General features: G+C 45.4%; 1 protein-coding gene across 2 annotated transcripts in view; it reads right to left on the bottom strand.

Moving 5' to 3' along the window:
• Positions 1–1,364: 1,364 nt before the first annotated feature.
• The window catches only part of LOC106596747 (mdm2-binding protein), a 61,255-nt gene continuing 45,581 nt past the window's right edge, over positions 1,365–17,038 (bottom strand). For both annotated transcript variants that reach the window (XM_082959264.1, XM_082959262.1), the window contains 5 exons: positions 9,260–9,523; positions 4,947–5,220; positions 3,584–3,697; positions 1,970–2,035; positions 1,365–1,795 (listed from right to left, as the gene is read on the bottom strand). In XM_082959264.1, coding sequence (XP_082815390.1) covers positions 1,760–1,795; positions 1,970–2,035; positions 3,584–3,697; positions 4,947–5,220; positions 9,260–9,523 — 754 coding nt within the window. In that variant the 3' untranslated portion in view covers positions 1,365–1,759. The remainder of the gene's footprint in view (positions 1,796–1,969; positions 2,036–3,583; positions 3,698–4,946; positions 5,221–9,259; positions 9,524–17,038) is intronic.

The raw sequence follows: 17,038 nt of genomic DNA, 5'->3' as shown, positions 1-17,038 counted from the left end.
TGGTAGTTATCCCAAAATAATTGTTTAAGTCCAACCCTTACCTTAGTCTAATTGGGTGGCCTGGGGTGGGATGAATCATGAGACCAAACACAATAGGTGGTGTGGAGCACCTATAGGGCAGCATTGTTAGCCTGGACGCCTGTCTGTTGTTTGGCAGTAGAGCAGGAACAGAAGCACCCAGGCCAGAGGACAAAACAAAGCCCCCTCAGAATGTATCAGGTCCCAAGGTTGCTAACCAGAGGCTCAACCCCCAGTTCAGTTCCCATCATCCCTTTCATGCTCTTGGCCAGGGGAGAGAGGAGTGTCTTAGGGGGGTATAGATTAGTGAGGACTGAGGGGGGTATAGAGAAGTGAGGACTTAGGGTGGTATAGAGTAGTGAGGACTGAGGGGGGTATAGAGTAGTGAGGACTTAGGGGGGTATAGAGTAGTGAGGACTTAGGGGGGTATAGAGTAGTGAGGACTGAGGTGGGTATAGAGTAATGAGGACTGGGGGGGTATAGAGTAGTGAGGACTGAGGGGGGTATAGAGTAGTGAGGACTGAGGGGGGTGGTATAGAGTAGTGAGGACTGAGGGGGGTGGTATAGAGTAGTGAGGACTGAGGGGGGTATAGAGAAGTGAGGACTGAGGGGGGTATAGAGAAGTGAGGACTGAGGGGGGTATAGAGTAGTGAGGACTTAGGGTGGTATAGAGTAGTGAGGACTGAGGGGGGTATAGATTAGTGAGGACTGAGGGGGGTATAGAGAAGTGAGGACTGAGGGGGGTATAGAGTAGTGAGGACTTAGGGGGGTATAGAGAAGTGAGGACTGAGGGGGGTATAGAGTAGTGAGGACTTAGGGTGGTATAGAGTAGTGAGGACTGAGGGGGGTATAGATTAGTGAGGACTGAGGGGGGTATAGAGAAGTGAGGACTGAGGGGGGTATAGAGTAGTGAGGACTTAGGGGGGTATAGAGTAGTGAGGACTGAGGTGGGTATAGAGTAATGAGGACTGGGGGGTATAGAGTAGTGAGGACTGAGGGGGGTATAGAGTAGTGAGGACTGAGGAGGGTGGTATAGAGAAGTGAGGACTGAGGGGGGTGGTATAGAGTAGTGAGGACTGAGGAGGATATAGAGAAGTGAGGACTGAGGGGGGTATAAAGAGTAATGAGGGGGGTATAGAGTAGTGAGGACTGAGGGGCGTATAGAATAGTGAGGACTGATGGGGTACCGTTCTGATTTTGAAAGCATTGTTTTGTTCATATGTGTGAGAGAAAGTGACATTCTCTGTTGGCTTTGCATTTGTTCCTACTGTGAACCTAGATAGACTAATGTTACGTCACTAGAAACTGACAGTGTTGTACAGAACAGTCGTAGTGTGCACACAAGATCACAACACACATTTTATTATATTTCATCACATCACAACTAAAAGAAATAGTGATATCTACAATTCTACCAATGCTTTACAACGAACAGAGACATACACACATGTTAAATAAACCATGTAAACACATCTAAAAGACAAACGTCCCAGTTGTTGGAATTCCCTATTAAAACAACATGAGAGAGAACTCAGTAAAATAAACAATGTCATTAATGAATGGCTGCCTGACAACTGACAGTCACTGATGTTCTTAAAACATAAACATGCTAATCACACTTTCACTTCCTGACAGACTGTACTGATGTTTCCTGTGGTGAAATACATTCCAGTGGTGGTTGCAGTTTGCTGTGACTATAACAACCAGTCTGAAACCACTGGTGATCGTTCAGCTTCCCTCGTCACTTAGAGGCCTTCTCCGTAACCCAGTCAATGACCTGCAATACAACCAATAAAACATATGGCTCTGTTTAAACGCTGCAAGCCATACAATTCACAAACTCTTCATGACCTATTTCTACCTGAATACCCCTTGACTTCTGAAGAACATGATTCAAAGTATGCCTTGGTAAGGGGAAGGTAAAATATGTAATAAATGGTTGACAGGTTACCTGCTTGGCATTGCTGCTGGCTGCTTTCATCATTTCCTCATGAAGGCCCCTGGACGTTTTCAGATCCTTTTGGAGAAAAGGAATACATTGTGATGCCAGCTTATCTCTATAGTCTCTGGGGTGATGATGTAACAGTCAGCTTATCTCTCTATAGTCTCTGGGGTGATGATGTAACAGTCAGCTTATCTCTCTATAGTCTCTGGGGTGATGATGTAACAGTCAGCTTATCTCTCTATAGTCTCTGGGGTGATGATGTAACAGTCAGCTTATCTCTCTATAGTCTCTGGGGTGATGATGTAACAGTCAGCTGCTATAGTCAGGTCAGACAGTCAGCTTATCTCTCTATAGTCTCTGGGGTGATGATGTAACAGTCAGCTGCTATAGTCAGGTCAGACAGTCAGCTTATCTCTCTATAGTCTCTGGGGTGATGATGTAACAGTCAGCTGCTATAGTCAGGTCAGACAGCCAGCTAATCTCTCTGTAGTCTCTGGGGTGATGATGTAACAGTCAGCTTATCTCTCTATAGTCTCTGGGGTGATGATGTAACAGTCAGCTGCTATAGTCAGGTCAGACAGTCAGCTTATCTCTCTATAGTCTCTGGGGTGATGATGTAACAGTCAGCTGCTATAGTCAGGTCAGACAGTCAGCTTATCTCTATAGTCTCTGGGGTGATGATGTAACAGTCAGCTTATCTCTCTATAGTCTCTGGGGTGATGATGTAACAGTCAGCTTATCTCTCTATAGTCTCTGGGGTGATGATGTAACAGTCAGCTGCTATAGTCAGGTCAGACAGTCAGCTTATCTCTCTATAGTCTCTGGGGTGATGATGTAACAGTCAGCTGCTATAGTCAGGTCAGACAGTCAGCTTATCTCTATAGTCTCTGGGGTGATGATGTAACAGTCAGCTGCTATAGTCAGGTCAGACAGCCAGCTAATCTCTCTATAGTCTCTGGGGTGATGATGTAACAGTCAGCTTATCTCTCTATAGTCTCTGGGGTGATGATGTAACAGTCAGCTGCTATAGTCAGGTCAGACAGTCAGCTTATCTCTCTATAGTCTCTGGGGTGATGATGTAACAGTCAGCTGCTATAGTCAGGTCAGACAGTCAGCTTATCTCTATAGTCTCTGGGGTGATGATGTAACAGTCAGCTTATCTCTCTATAGTCTCTGGGGTGATGATGTAACAGTCAGCTTATCTCTCTATAGTCTCTGGGGTGATGATGTAACAGTCAGCTGCTATAGTCAGGTCAGACAGTCAGCTTATCTCTCTATAGTCTCTGGGGTGATGATGTAACAGTCAGCTGCTATAGTCAGGTCAGACAGTCAGCTTATCTCTATAGTCTCTGGGGTGATGATGTAACAGTCAGCTGCTATAGTCAGGTCAGACAGTCAGCTTATCTCTCTTATTTAACATAGTTGAACAGGGCAAATTAAAAGCTTAGGACAAGGCAATATAAAACAATCTGTCTAACAATCTGTCTTACAGTCTTAGGTGTCATTCTGTCATTGAAAACTTTTTCAAAGAGGGGCCAAGGGACTTCTAGTTGAAGTTTTCACGTTAACTCACGATTGGTGCTAAATGTCAAATTCAAAGAAAGGAAAAAGGAGAGGAACCTTCAGATAGAATTTGGAGATTTCAAACAGTCTTTGACTGCAGGCGGCAAGATACTTGTTTTCTCTGGTGATCCCATGATGCTTCAGCGTCTTCGCCACAACCTCTTTTAGCATCTGGAACAGAAACAACAGAAAACTCTCTGCATGCTGTTCTGACTTGCCTAGTTAAATAAAAGGTTAAATTTAAAAAAAAATGTGTGTGTGTCAATGGGAATCATTGACATTTCTCTACTTCAGGGATGGGCAACTTTGATGGGGGGTGAGGGCTACCAAAATATGAATTTATCATGGGGGGCCGCAGTGGCTCGCGGGTCTGTGTACCCACATCCATACCCCCACCTTTAAGAAAAACGTTTTAGCGTTTAGACCCCCCCCCCCCCCCCCCCCCCCCCCCAAAAAAAAGGGGGGGGGGGGGTCGCCAGTTGCCCATCCCAAATGCCCATCCCATGCATTTCTCTAAATAAACCTGTATTTTTCTCCACGGGGCCACGTTGGTCTTGTTGTGGTTGATAAGCTTGGGTTTGCGTAGTAATCAGAACAGCTTAACGTCTTGTTCCTTGAAACTCTTATCTCAAGGATACTTTTTAAATTAATTTATTTTTTGTACTTTTACCCAATTTTCTCTCCAATTGGTAGTTACAGTCTTGTCTCATCGCTGCAACTCCCCTACGGACTCAGGAGAGGCGAAGGTCGAGAGCCACGCGTCCTCTGAAACACGACCCAACCAAGCCGCACTGCTTCTTGACACACTGCTCGCTTAACCCGGAAGCCAGCCGCACCAATGTGTCAGAGGAAACACCGTACAACTGGCGACCGGATGCCAGCTTGCAGGCGCCCGGCCCGCCACAATGAATCGCTAGAGCGCGATGGGACAAGGATATCGCGGTCAGCCAAAACCTCCCCTAACCCAGACAATGCTGGGCCAATTGTGCGACCGCCTCATGGGTCTCCCGGGTCAAGGCCGGCTGTGACACTGCAATGCAGTGCCTTAGACCGATGCGCCACTTGGGAGGCCCCTCACGGATCTTAACATTGTGGATAATGGTAAGACAGAAAGGAATGTACCGCTTCGCCACTCGGAAGGCCCCTCATGGATCTTAACATTGTGGATAATGGTAGGACAGAAAGGAATGTACCGCTGTCGTTAGAGATCTGCTGCAGCGTCATCATGTCCTAGTTACCTAGTGGAGGGCTACGATATGGCAATATAGCACAGCATAACCTAATGGAAGACTATGAATCTAGATGCTGTGTGTCTGTCTATAGAGATAAATACTCTATCTGTGAATATCTACATGCTGTACAAAAACAGAAATATTTCCCCAACCGGTACAATAAGCCATCCGCCAGTATGGCCTCTTACCCGGACATGTTTCTGGGAGCGAGACTCCTTGCTGGCCTTGTCCTCTGCCTGTCCCTGCCTGTGTCCCTGGGCCTGGGGGGCTCTGTGGCTGTTTTGGGGGTCAGGGTGTGGCTTCTCTGGCCCCTGGGGGCCCAGTCTCAGGGCTGAGACAGAGGAGGAGGACTGAGACCTGGTTTTCTGCCGCCTCAAGCCTCTTAAAGCTGGGTGGGTATCAGTTCCACTGCTGCCACTGCACACAGAGCCCAGGGACTCACTGCTCTCTGACTTGGCCAGCCTGGACAATAGACACACAGACAGTTAAACACACACAGACACGCGCACACACACAGAATACTTTTTGACAAAGTGGTGTCTACTTTGTGAATCTACTCTACTAATGACCTCAGCTGTCACCATAATCAATTAAGGTTCAATTCCATGGCAACAGACAACATATTTCATCACTATGTAATAATACAGTAGCCAAGAGGGCTCCTAAAGATATTCATCTGGGAAGTAATGTAGAGGGTCATCAACCTGTTGCTGCTGACATCATATTACATCATTAAGCCTACTAGGTTATATCGCTTGATATTCACTGTGGAAACATCGATTCCAGTTTTATTAGTTTTAAAACCATCAGTTATATCTGCTGGTCACATCACCTGAGTAATAAAACCCTCATTTATATCTGCTGGTCACATCACCTGAGTAATAAAACCATCATTTATATCTGCTGGTCACATCACCTGAGTAATAAAACCATCATTTATATCTGCTGGTCACATCACCTGAGTAATAAAACCATCATGTATATCTGCTGGTCACATCACCTGAGTAATAAAACCATCATTTATATCTGCTGGTCACATCACCTGAGTAATAAAACCCTCATTTATATCTGCTGGTCACATCACCTGAGTAATAAAACCCTCATTTATATCTGCTGGTCACATCACCTGAGTAATAAAACCATCATTTATATCTGCTGGTCACATCACCTGAGTAATAAAACCCTCATTTATATCTGCTGGTCACATCACCTGAGTAATAAAACCCTCATTTATATCTGCAGGTCACATCACCTGAGTAATAAAACCCTCATTTATATCTGCTGGTCACATCACCTGAGTAATAAAACCATCATTTATATCTGCTGGTCACATCACCTGAGTAATAAAACCATCATTTATATCTGCTGGTCACATCACCTGAGTAATAAAACCATCATTTATATCTGCTGGTCACATCACCTGAGTAATAAAACCCTCATTTATATCTGCTGGTCACATCACCTGAGTAATAAAACCCTCATTTATATCTGCAGGTCACATCACCTGAGTAATAAAACCATCATTTATATCTGCTGGTCACATCACCTGAGTAATAAAACCATCATTTATATCTGCTGGTCACATCACCTGAGTAATAAAACCATCATTTATATCTGCTGGTCACATCACCTGAGTAATAAAACCATCATTTATATCTGCTGGTCACATCACCTGAGTAATAAAACCATAATTTATATCTGCTGGTCACATCACCTGAGTAATAAAACCCTCCTCAGCAGATTTATATCTCACATAAAACGACATATAAAGGGTATCAATGTGTGAATAATTAACATTCAGTTCCACTTTGAAAGACAATATGCTGACCACAGACTATACGGCTCTGCATCCTAAATAGCACCCTATTCCCTATTTAGTGCACTGCTTCTACCCTGTAGGCCCTGGTCAAAAGTAGTGCACTATATAGGGAATAGGGTGCCATTTGGGATTAACCCTGTATGTATATGCAATAAGAGTCAGCAATGGAATGTGCTGCAGGGAGTCACGATAAACTATTAACAGTCCGTAAAGAACAGTAAGTGCAGAGGGGAACTATCTCCCTGTGTGTCTGTGTCTGTGTCTGTGTGTGTGTGTGTGTGTGTGTGTGTGTGTAGTTTTCAAGGGGAAAAACTTCAAACACATCTGAATACCTCAGAACCCGGAAACACCATTTTCTTTTCTACTACCATCATAGAAGTCACCAACACTGTCCACTTTTCCACGAAACCCATTTCAGCTTGATGTTAACTACTGCTGCTCTAAAAGGCTGAGGAGCTGCTAAACCTCCTGCTGACATGAGAAATGATATCCTGGTGTCCCGTCCTCAGATCTGACAGCCCTCTCTAGGAACTAGTCTATAGATGAACATGACTGGTGTTAACCCAGGGGGCATGTAAACAACAACCAAGATAAAACACTGATGAGCTAGAAAGATGAAGAGAAATCCTGTTGTTTCTGATCAAAGGGAACAGAGAAATCCTGTTGTTTCTGATCAAAGGGAACAGAGAAATCCTGTTGTTTCTGATCAAAGGGAACAGAGAAATCCTGTTGTTTCTGATCAAAGGGAACAGAGAAATCCTGTTGTTTCTGATCAAAGGGAACAGAGAAATCCTGTTGTTTCTGATCAAAGGGAACAGAGAAATCCTGTTGTTTCTGATCAAAGGGAACAGAGAAATCCTGTTGTTTCTGATCAAAGGGAACAGAGAAATCCTGTTGTTTCTGATCAAAGGGAACAGAGAAATCCTGCTGTTTCTGATCAAAGGGAACAGAGAAATCCTGTTGTTTCTGATCAAAGGGAACAGAGAAATCCTGTTGTTTCTGATCAAAGGGAACAGAGAAATCCTGTTGTTTCTGATCAAAGGGAACAGAGAAATCCTGTTGTTTCTGATCAAAGGGAACAGAGAAATCCTGTTGTTACTGATCAAAGGGAACAGAGAAATCCTGCTGTTTCTGATCAAAGGGAACAGAGAAATCCTGTTGTTTCTGATCAAAGGGAACAGAGAAATCCTGTTGTTTCTGATCAAAGGGAACAGAGAAATCCTGTTGTTTCTGATCAAAGGGAACAGAGAAATCCTGTTGTTTCTGATCAAAGGGAACAGAGAAATCCTGTTGTTTCTGATCAAAGGGAACAGAGAAATCCTGTTGTTTCTGATCAAAGGGAACAGAGAAATCCTGTTGTTTCTGATCAAAGGGAACAGAGAAATCCTGTTGTTTCTGATCAAAGGGAACAGAGAAATCCTGCTGTTTCTGATCAAAGGGAACAGAGAAATCCTGTTGTTTCTGATCAAAGGGAACAGAGAAATCCTGTTGTTTCTGATCAAAGGGAACAGAGAAATCCTGTTGTTTCTGATCAAAGGGAATAGAGAATTTCTATTAGGGAACGCCTACTTTGTGGAGTGAGTGTGTGCAATAACTAAATTCGCCTTTGCACTCCTTCTAACGATGCAATTTTAAAAAACTTTGTCAAAGGGTAAAGTCAACTAAACTTAGTCCACTCTGTTCATAACAGATTCTAGTTTTGGGAACAGAAAACTGTATTGAGATTAAATGTTTAATCGATGAAAAAAATTAAACAGAATGTCGGCTAAAATCCATCGTGCGCCATCTTTCCCCACCGCCGGCCACTGGGCTTCCTCTAATCACCATATTTGGTAGTGAGTGGAAAAGCTAAGCAAATGCTTCACATTTATTCATCCTGTGAAATATCTGTGTATAAAATCTGGGATTTGATGATCAAATATACTGAGACTGCAAACATCCCAAGATGAAATGTAAGGAGTAGAGATAGTGGGTGGCCAATACAACCTAGTAGTGGAAGACTATCACATTGTAATCTATTCCCCTATGAAGTTTATTGTTACAAGGTTTCAAGCCTAGTTCCACTTTAGGTAACCTAAGGCTGGAAATGTTGTTTCAATAACAAATATGGGAGTTTAAATCAGTCTGCAGAGTAAAAAAATAACACCTGTTGAATATAGTCTTTGACCTCTAGCACCTGCTCTAACCACAGGCTGTATGTACGTAACCTTTGACCTCTAGCACCTGCTCTAACCACAGGCTGTATGTACGTAACCTTTGACCTCTAGCACCTGCTCTAACCACAGGCTGTATGTACGTAACCTTTGACCTCTAGCATCTGCTCTAAACTACAGGCTGTGTGTGCGTAACCTTTGACCTCCAGCACCTGCTCTAAACCACAGGCTGTATGTACGTAACCTTTGACCTCTAGCACCTGCTCTAACCACAGGCTGTATGTACGTAACCTTTGACCTCTCGCACCTGCTCTAAACCACAGGCTGTATGTACGGACCGTTCGCCTATATAGAACATGATGTCTCTAATATGCCATTTAACAGACGCTTTTATCCAAAGCGACTTACAGTCATGTGTGCATACATTTTTTATGTGTAGGTGGCCCCGGGAATCAAACCCACTATCCTGGCATTGCAAGAGCAATGCTCTACCAACTGAGCTCCAGAGGACCATACAAACCTCACTAACCTCTTATGGGGGTGGACGGCGTCTGTATCCCAGGATCGTCTCTTGATCCTGGGCAGGTCAGAGTTGAGGAGGGCCTCTCCGTCCGGGACACTTCCTGGTTCAGACAGCACGGCTGGCGAGGGGGCTGGGCTTAAGGTGAAGGGGACGGGACAAGGCTCCTTGGAGCAGGTGGTCTGGGTCTCGTAGCGAATCAGACGAGACTGCAGACGGACGAAGCCCTGGTCCCGGTCCAAGGCCTTGTGGCCCTGCACGTCCAGACAGAACCTGGGTAGGGTCAAGAAATTAGTGATTCAAAACATAGACCAGTCTGGGCGATATATAGCCAATAAGGTAGTAGTTAATCATAGATAAAAACTGAGATCAGGACTAAATTAGCATCAGAACGAGATGGGTCTCTCTCATGAGTCGGCAGAACTTGACCAGGGAGAAGAAGAGCTGATAGTGAGCCAGGACACAGAGACAGAGGGGGTCAGACAGTGAGCCAGGACACAGAGCGTCAGACAGTGAGCCAGGACACAGAGCGTCAGACAGTGAGCCAGGACACAGAGACAGAGGGGTCAGACAGTGAGCCAGGACACAGAGACAGAGGGGTCAGACAGTGAGCCAGGACACAGAGACAGAGGGGTCAGACAGTGAGCCAGGACACAGAGACAGAGGGGTCAGACAGTGAGCCAGGACACAGAGACAGAGGGGTCAGACAGTGTGCCAGGACACAGAGACAGAGGGGTCAGACAGTGAGCCAGGACACAGAGACAGAGGGGTCAGACAGTGAGCCAGGACACAGAGACAGAGGGGTCAGACAGTGAGCCAGGACACAGAGACAGAGGGGTCAGACAGTGAGCCAGGACACAGAGACAGAGGGGTCAGACAGTGAGCCAGGACACAGAGACAGAGGGGTCAGACAGTGAGCCAGGACACAGAGACAGAGGGGTCAGACAGTGAGCCAGGACACAGAGACAGAGGGGTCAGACAGTGAGCCAGGACACAGAGACAGAGGGGTCAGACAGTGAGCCAGGACACAGAGACAGAGGGGTCAGACAGTGAGCCAGGACACAGAGACAGAGGGGTCAGACAGTGAGCCAGGACACAGAGACAGAGGGGTCAGACAGTGAGCCAGGACACAGAGACAGAGGGGTCAGACAGTGAGCCAGGACACAGAGACAGAGGGGTCAGACAGTGAGCCAGGACACAGAGACAGAGGGGTCAGACAGTGAGCCAGGACACAGAGACAGAGGGGTCAGACAGTGAGCCAGGACACAGAGACAGAGGGGTCAGACAGTGAGCCAGGACACAGAGCGTCAGACAGTGAGCCGGGACACAGAGACAGAGGGGTCAGACAGTGAGCCAGGACACAGAGACAGAGGGGTCAGACAGTGAGCCAGGACACAGAGACAGAGGGGTCAGACAGTGAGCTAGGACACAGAGGGTCAGACAGTGAGCCAGGACACAGAGACAGAGGGGTCAGACAGTGAGCCAGGACACAGAGACAGAGCGTCAGACAGTGAGCCAGGACACAGAGGGTCAGACAGTGAGCCAGGACACAGAGACAGAGGGGTCAGACAGTGAGCCAGGACACAGAGACAGAGGGGTCAGACAGTGAGCCAGGACACAGAGACAGAGGGGTCAGACAGTGAGCCAGGTGTTACGGATACAAGTGTGTATCCTGTGTGTTTCTTTTCTCTCCTTCTCCCCATCACAGGTGACAATCATCAGTCCCCAATCAGAAGACACCTGTTCCTTCTCCCTCAACCAATCACAGTCCCTTTCCCTTGGTTTAAAAACCCAGTCAGTTGTTTTCTCCCGGAGCTCATTTTTATCTCGCGAGCTCATTCTCACTCTGTGATCAATCTTTGTGCTCATTCGCTCTTGTGTCCAATCTCTATCTCCCCGTGTCTCTCTCTCTCTGTATTGATCTCTTTTGTTTTTGCAAACTACATGTCACATTTGTCCGGTAATCCTGTGAGTATTGTTTTGTTATTTGACTGTTTGTTTGTTTGGTGGGAAAAGGGGGTACCAAGACAAGTCGCCCATGGGCATACATTACCCGTAGGAATACTGTGTCTAAGTACCATAGTTAGAACTGGGCGGACCACCCACTGTATTTTTGGTTAGTTAGCTAGCTGTTGTTGAAATAGGCTAGTCTAGCTTAGGGGTGGTTTTGGATTATTGTTTCGTTGCTTGGGTCCAGCTCAGCCCCTTTTCCCACACCCCTTTACCGTGTGTTTAAAATAAACCTTTTGAGTTTGACGGTAGATTTCAGTTGTCTGTGGTTTTTGGTTCTCACTGTTACATGTCACGATTATAATTTGCATGATTTATGTTACGGGTCTCGTATCCATCCCCCCTAGACCGCTGGGCCAAAGAGGTTCGTAACATAAGTGGGGGCTCATCCAGGATCTGTCATTACTGACGCCCATACCGCTCATGCAGATTGTTATTGTGTGGTTAGTCAGTGTTGAGCGTCATAAGCATTAGTGTTTGCTATTTGTTGGCTTTTGTGTTTGGTAGTAGTTCAAGATGGCTACTTTTGAGTTGAAATCCTTTTTGGATAACCCTTTGTGGGAGGTGTTTAATAAATGTCGTAAAATTGATTTAATGACCTTGGCAGAACATTATTCATTGTCTATTTCTCACAATTTAGTTAAGGCGGAGGTTAAGAAACTAGTGTTAAATGTATTGTTGAAAGAGCAGGTGCTTGTGTTACCGCTGCCTGAGCCTACTACCCCTGTAGGGGATGTTGCTGCTCCTGTAAGCCCGTCGGTGTCTGAGACCGAAGGCGAGGCTAAAGCTCCAGCTACATTGCCCCGTTTTGATCCACTCTCCCCACTGTCAACTGGTGATGCCAGAAGGGATGTCCGTTCTATACAGTTTCAACTGGAGGCAGAAGAGAGAGCCCAAATTAGGCGAGAAAATCTCCAGTTAGAAATGTGTAAACTTGAGGCAGAAAAAGAAAGAGAACAGCGGCAGTTGGAAATCTGTAAAATAGAGGCTGAAAAAGAAAGAGAACAGCGGCAGATGGATTTCAAAATGCGCCAAATGGAACTGGAAGCAGAGACAGCGAGGCTAGCCTTCGTTCCTACTGTGCCTGTTAGTGAGTCGTCCTCACCAGCTGTAGCTTCCAACACGTTTGACATTAGTAGGCAGATTGCCTTAGTACCTTTGTTTAGAGAGTCAGAGGTTGACTCCTATTTTTGTGTGTTTGAACGTATAGCTGTAGCCTTGAAATGGCCTGAAGAAGTATGGTGTTTATTGCTACAATGTAAATTAACTGGTAAAGCCCAAGAGGTTTTATCAGCGCTACCTCTGGAAGATAGTTTGAACTATGAAGTGGTCAAAGCTACCGTTCTTCGCGCTTATGAGCTTGTGCCTGAGGCATACCGACAGAGATTTAGGTCTCATAGAAAGTCTTCTAATAAGACTTATGTGGAGTTTGCTAGAGACAAGGGAAATCTGTTTGATAAATGGCATGCTGCTAGTAAGGTAACTGATTTCAACTCTCTCCGGGAGTTAATTTTGTTGGAAGAGTTTAAAAATTGTTTACCCGAACGCATTGTAGTATACCTAAATGAACAGAAAGTATCCTCCCTGTCAGAAGCGTCTGTGTTGGCAGACGAGTTTGTGTTGACGCACAAGAGTGTGTTTTCGGCTCATACTGAGAGTAGAGCTACTGAGTTGCCTACTTTTAGTCCTGGTCGGCCCGCAGTATATCAAGCACGCCAGAAAAATGAGCGTCCCTGTTTCTATTGTCATAAAGTGGGACATATGATTAATGATTGCTTCCTACTAAAACGCAAACAAGGGATGCCTATTCGTGCAAAGCCGCCGACAGGTGTTGGGCTAATTCGTACTGTTGTGAGGTCTGAAACGAAACCAGTGCCTCAGGGTAAATGTAGTTTGAAAGTCTCAGTACCCGACCGCAGTTACGAACCGTTCATTTTCGAGGGGTTTGTGTCCATAGCGAATGACGAAGCATCTCAGCGTCCTGTTAAAATCCTTAGAGATACTGGTGCGGCACAGTCATTTATATTGTCTGATGTGTTGCCCTTATCCGACAATACATACTGTGGTTCCAGTGTGTTAGTTCAGGGTATTGAAATGGGTTTTGTCCCAGTGCCATTGCACTTTGTGAATGTACACTCTGAGTTGATCAGTGGAATATTCAGAGTGGGGGTACGTCCTATGTTGCCAGTAAAAGGTGTGACCTTTATAATGGGTAACGATATTGCTGGAGGAAAGGTAGTACCCGTATTGGAAGTGTTGGATAAAAGTGACCACTCTCTCTCCAATGAGTTGGCACAGAGTTATCCCCATGTGTTCCCCGCTTGTGCTGTCACTCGTGCTCAGGCAAGACAAGTGGGTGACGTGATAGATTTGTCGAACACTGTTCTGTTCAAAGAAGATGATCAAGAGGATGGGTTGTGTACTACCTCTGCGAAGCTGATCACCTCTGACAAACAGACAAGGGAAGAATCGAAGTATGTTGAACTTATTGCTGAGGCAATACAGTTACCAGTCACTCGTGAGCAGCTGATTGCTAACCAGAAGGTTGACAACAAGCTTGCTAAATGTTTTTCTAGTGTTGTCTCATTGGAAGAGGTAAAGAAGAAGAATGTGGCTTACTTTCTTGATGGTAATCTCCTCATGCGTAAATGGACATCCCATGGTGGCGCGGAGGGAGATTGGAATGCTGTTTACCAAATAGTGATTCCTACAGCCTTTCGACACAATGTGTTATCCCTTGCTCATGATCACCAGTGGTCTGGACACTTAGGGATCACGAAGACTTATGATCGGATCCTTCGACATTTCTTTTGGCCAGGTTTAAAACAAGATGTGGCTCAGTTCTGTCGGACATGTCACACATGTCAGGTTACAGGAAAACCAAATCAGGTTATTCCTCCTGCTCCTCTTTGTCCTATACCTGTCATAGGTGAACCATTTGAACATGTGGTGGTTGATTGTGTTGGACCGTTACCGAAGACAAAATCGGGTAACCAGTTTCTGTTAACGATAATGTGTATGGCAACAAGATACCCCGAAGCCATTCCTCTGAGAAGGATTACAGCTCCAGTGGTGAGTAAAGCCTTAATTAAGTTCTTCACGACATTCGGGTTACCTAAGGTGGTACAAACTGATCAAGGTACAAATTTCCTGTCAAAGCTCTTCAAGCAGGTGTTAAAATCCTTGTCAGTTGCGCACCGTGTATCAAGCGCATATCACCCAGAGTCTCAGGGTGCGCTTGAACGATGGCATCAGACACTGAAGTCTATGCTACGTAAATATTGTTTGGAATCTGAGAAAGATTGGGATGAGGGAGTTCCTCTAGTTTTGTTTGCTGCTCGTGAAACTGTACAGGAGTCCCTAGGGTTCAGCCCAGCTGAACTAGTGTTTGGTCACACAGTGAGAGGACCAATGAAAGTCCTTAAAGAACAGTTTTTGTCCCAAGAGTTGTGTACGGAAGAAGAGAATGTGTTGGACTACGTTAGTCGCTTTCGTGAGCGCCTACACCAAGCCTGTGCTCTCGCTAAGGAAGCTCTGTCTTCCTCACAAACAAGTATGAAAAGACACTATGATAAACAGGCTGTTTCTCGTCCACTACAGCCAGGTGACCAAGTGCTGGTGTTATTGCCTGTTCCAGGATCTTCACTGTCAGCTCGTTTCTCTGGTCCTTATTTGATTGAAAAGAAGTTAAGTGAAACTGATTATGTGCTTCAAACTCCTGATAGAAAACGGCAATCTCGTGTGTGCCACATTAACATGTTGAAAGCATACCAAACCCGACCCATCACCCAGGTAGATGGTTCAACCACAGCGGAAGTTACTGCTATTTCTGCTGCTTCTACGGCTATGATAGTGGACTGTCATATTGATGATGTTGATGGAGATGGATTGGAGTTGCGCAATACTCAGCAGCAGTGTGTTAGATTGCCCAACTCAGAAATGCTGATGTCTCTCCAGTCAGGTCTGGTTCACTTAACGGAAGGACAGGCCGACGATATTGTGAGGCTACTCCACAGTTTTCCATGTCTCTTTAATGACGTTCCTACTCGCACAAATGTGTTGGAACATGACATTAATGTTGGAAATGCTGCCCCTATCAAGCAACACCCATATCGTGTCAATGCTTCTAAGAGGAAGATAATGAGGGATGAAGTGAAATATTTGTTGGAAAATGACCTGGCCACGCCAAGTTCAAGCCCTTGGAGTTCTCCTTGCATTCTGGTTCCTAAACCTGATGGTACGTCCAGGTTATGTACGGATTATCGAAAGGTAAATTCTGTCACATTGCCAGATTCTTTCCCGTTACCCAGACTGGACGACTGTATTGACACTGTTGGTGCTGCTACTTATGTAACTAAGTTGGACCTCTTAAAAGGTTACTGGCAGGTTCCGTTAACCTCACGTGCTTCTGAGATTTCTGCCTTTGTTACCCCAGACAACTTCCTACAATACTCTGTCATGGCTTTTGGGATGCGAAATGCACCAGCCACTTTTCAACGACTGGTTAACACCGTATTAGCTGGCGTTCCTAATTGTAGTGCATATCTAGATGATCTAGTGATTTATTCATCTGAGTGGACAGATCATGTTAACTCTCTAAGGGTAGTATGTGAACGTTTGGCCGCTGCTTCTTTAACCCTGAACTTGGCAAAGTGCGAGTTTGGGAAGGCCACTGTTACCTATCTCGGCAAAGAGGTAGGCCATGGACAGGTGCGCCCTGTTGATGCTAAGGTCTTGGCTATCACTGCATTCCCTGCGCCTACCACCAGACGAGAGCTACGCCGCTTTTTGGGGATGGTTGGCTACTACCGTAGCTTCTGTAAAAACTTCTCTGCGGTAGTTGCTCCATTGACCGATTTGCTCAGTCCGGCAAGATCGTTTGTGTGGTCCCCGGACTGTAAGGTAGCTTTTGAAACTGCTAAAGCACTATTATGTAATACCCCTGTACTTGCAGCTCCGTATTTTGAAAAACCATTTAAACTTGAGGTAGATGCTAGTGCCAGAGGTGCTGGTGCTGTTCTACTTCAGCAGGACAAGAGTGGACTGGATCATCCGGTGTGTTATTTCTCCAGAAAATTTAACAAATGTCAGACAAACTATGCCACCATCGAGCAAGAAGCTCTAGCGTTGTTGTTAGCTCTGCAATATTTTGAGGTGTACATAGGGTCTAGTGCCCTACCTGTGACTGTATATACGGACCATAACCCCTTAGTGTTTCTCCACCGTATGTACAACCAGAACCAGCGCCTTATGCGTTGGGCTCTTATTGTACAAAATTATAATTTGGAGATTTGCCACAAAAAGGGTTCTGAAAATATGTTAGCAGATGCTTTGTCTCGTGTGTAATAATTTTTGTATGTTTCGGAAGATTGACTTTGATTTTGTGAGTATTCATTGTAGATACTTTTGTATAAACTGTGTACATACTTTTAGTCGCAATCCCCCCTGGGGGTTGCTCTTTTAAGGGTGGGAGTGTTACGGATACAAGTGTGTATCCTGTGTGTTTCTTTTCTCTCCTTCTCCCCATCACAGGTGACAATCATCAGTCCCCAATCAGAAGACACCTGTTCCTTCTCCCTCAACCAATCACAGTCCCTTTCCCTTGGTTTAAAAACCCAGTCAGTTGTTTTCTCCCGGAGCTCATTTTTATCTCGCGAGCTCATTCTCACTCTGTGATCAATCTTTGTGCTCATTCGCTCTTGTGTCCAATCTCTATCTCCCCGTGTCTCTCTCTCTCTGTATTGATCTCTTTTGTTTTTGCAAACTACATGTCACATT

Source organism: Salmo salar, chromosome 02, assembly GCF_965601325.2.
Source record: "Salmo salar chromosome 02, fSalSal1, whole genome shotgun sequence".
NCBI lineage: Eukaryota > Metazoa > Chordata > Actinopteri > Salmoniformes > Salmonidae > Salmo > Salmo salar.
Note: the sequence above shows the minus strand (reverse complement) of the source record. Positions and strands in the feature narration are given on the sequence as shown.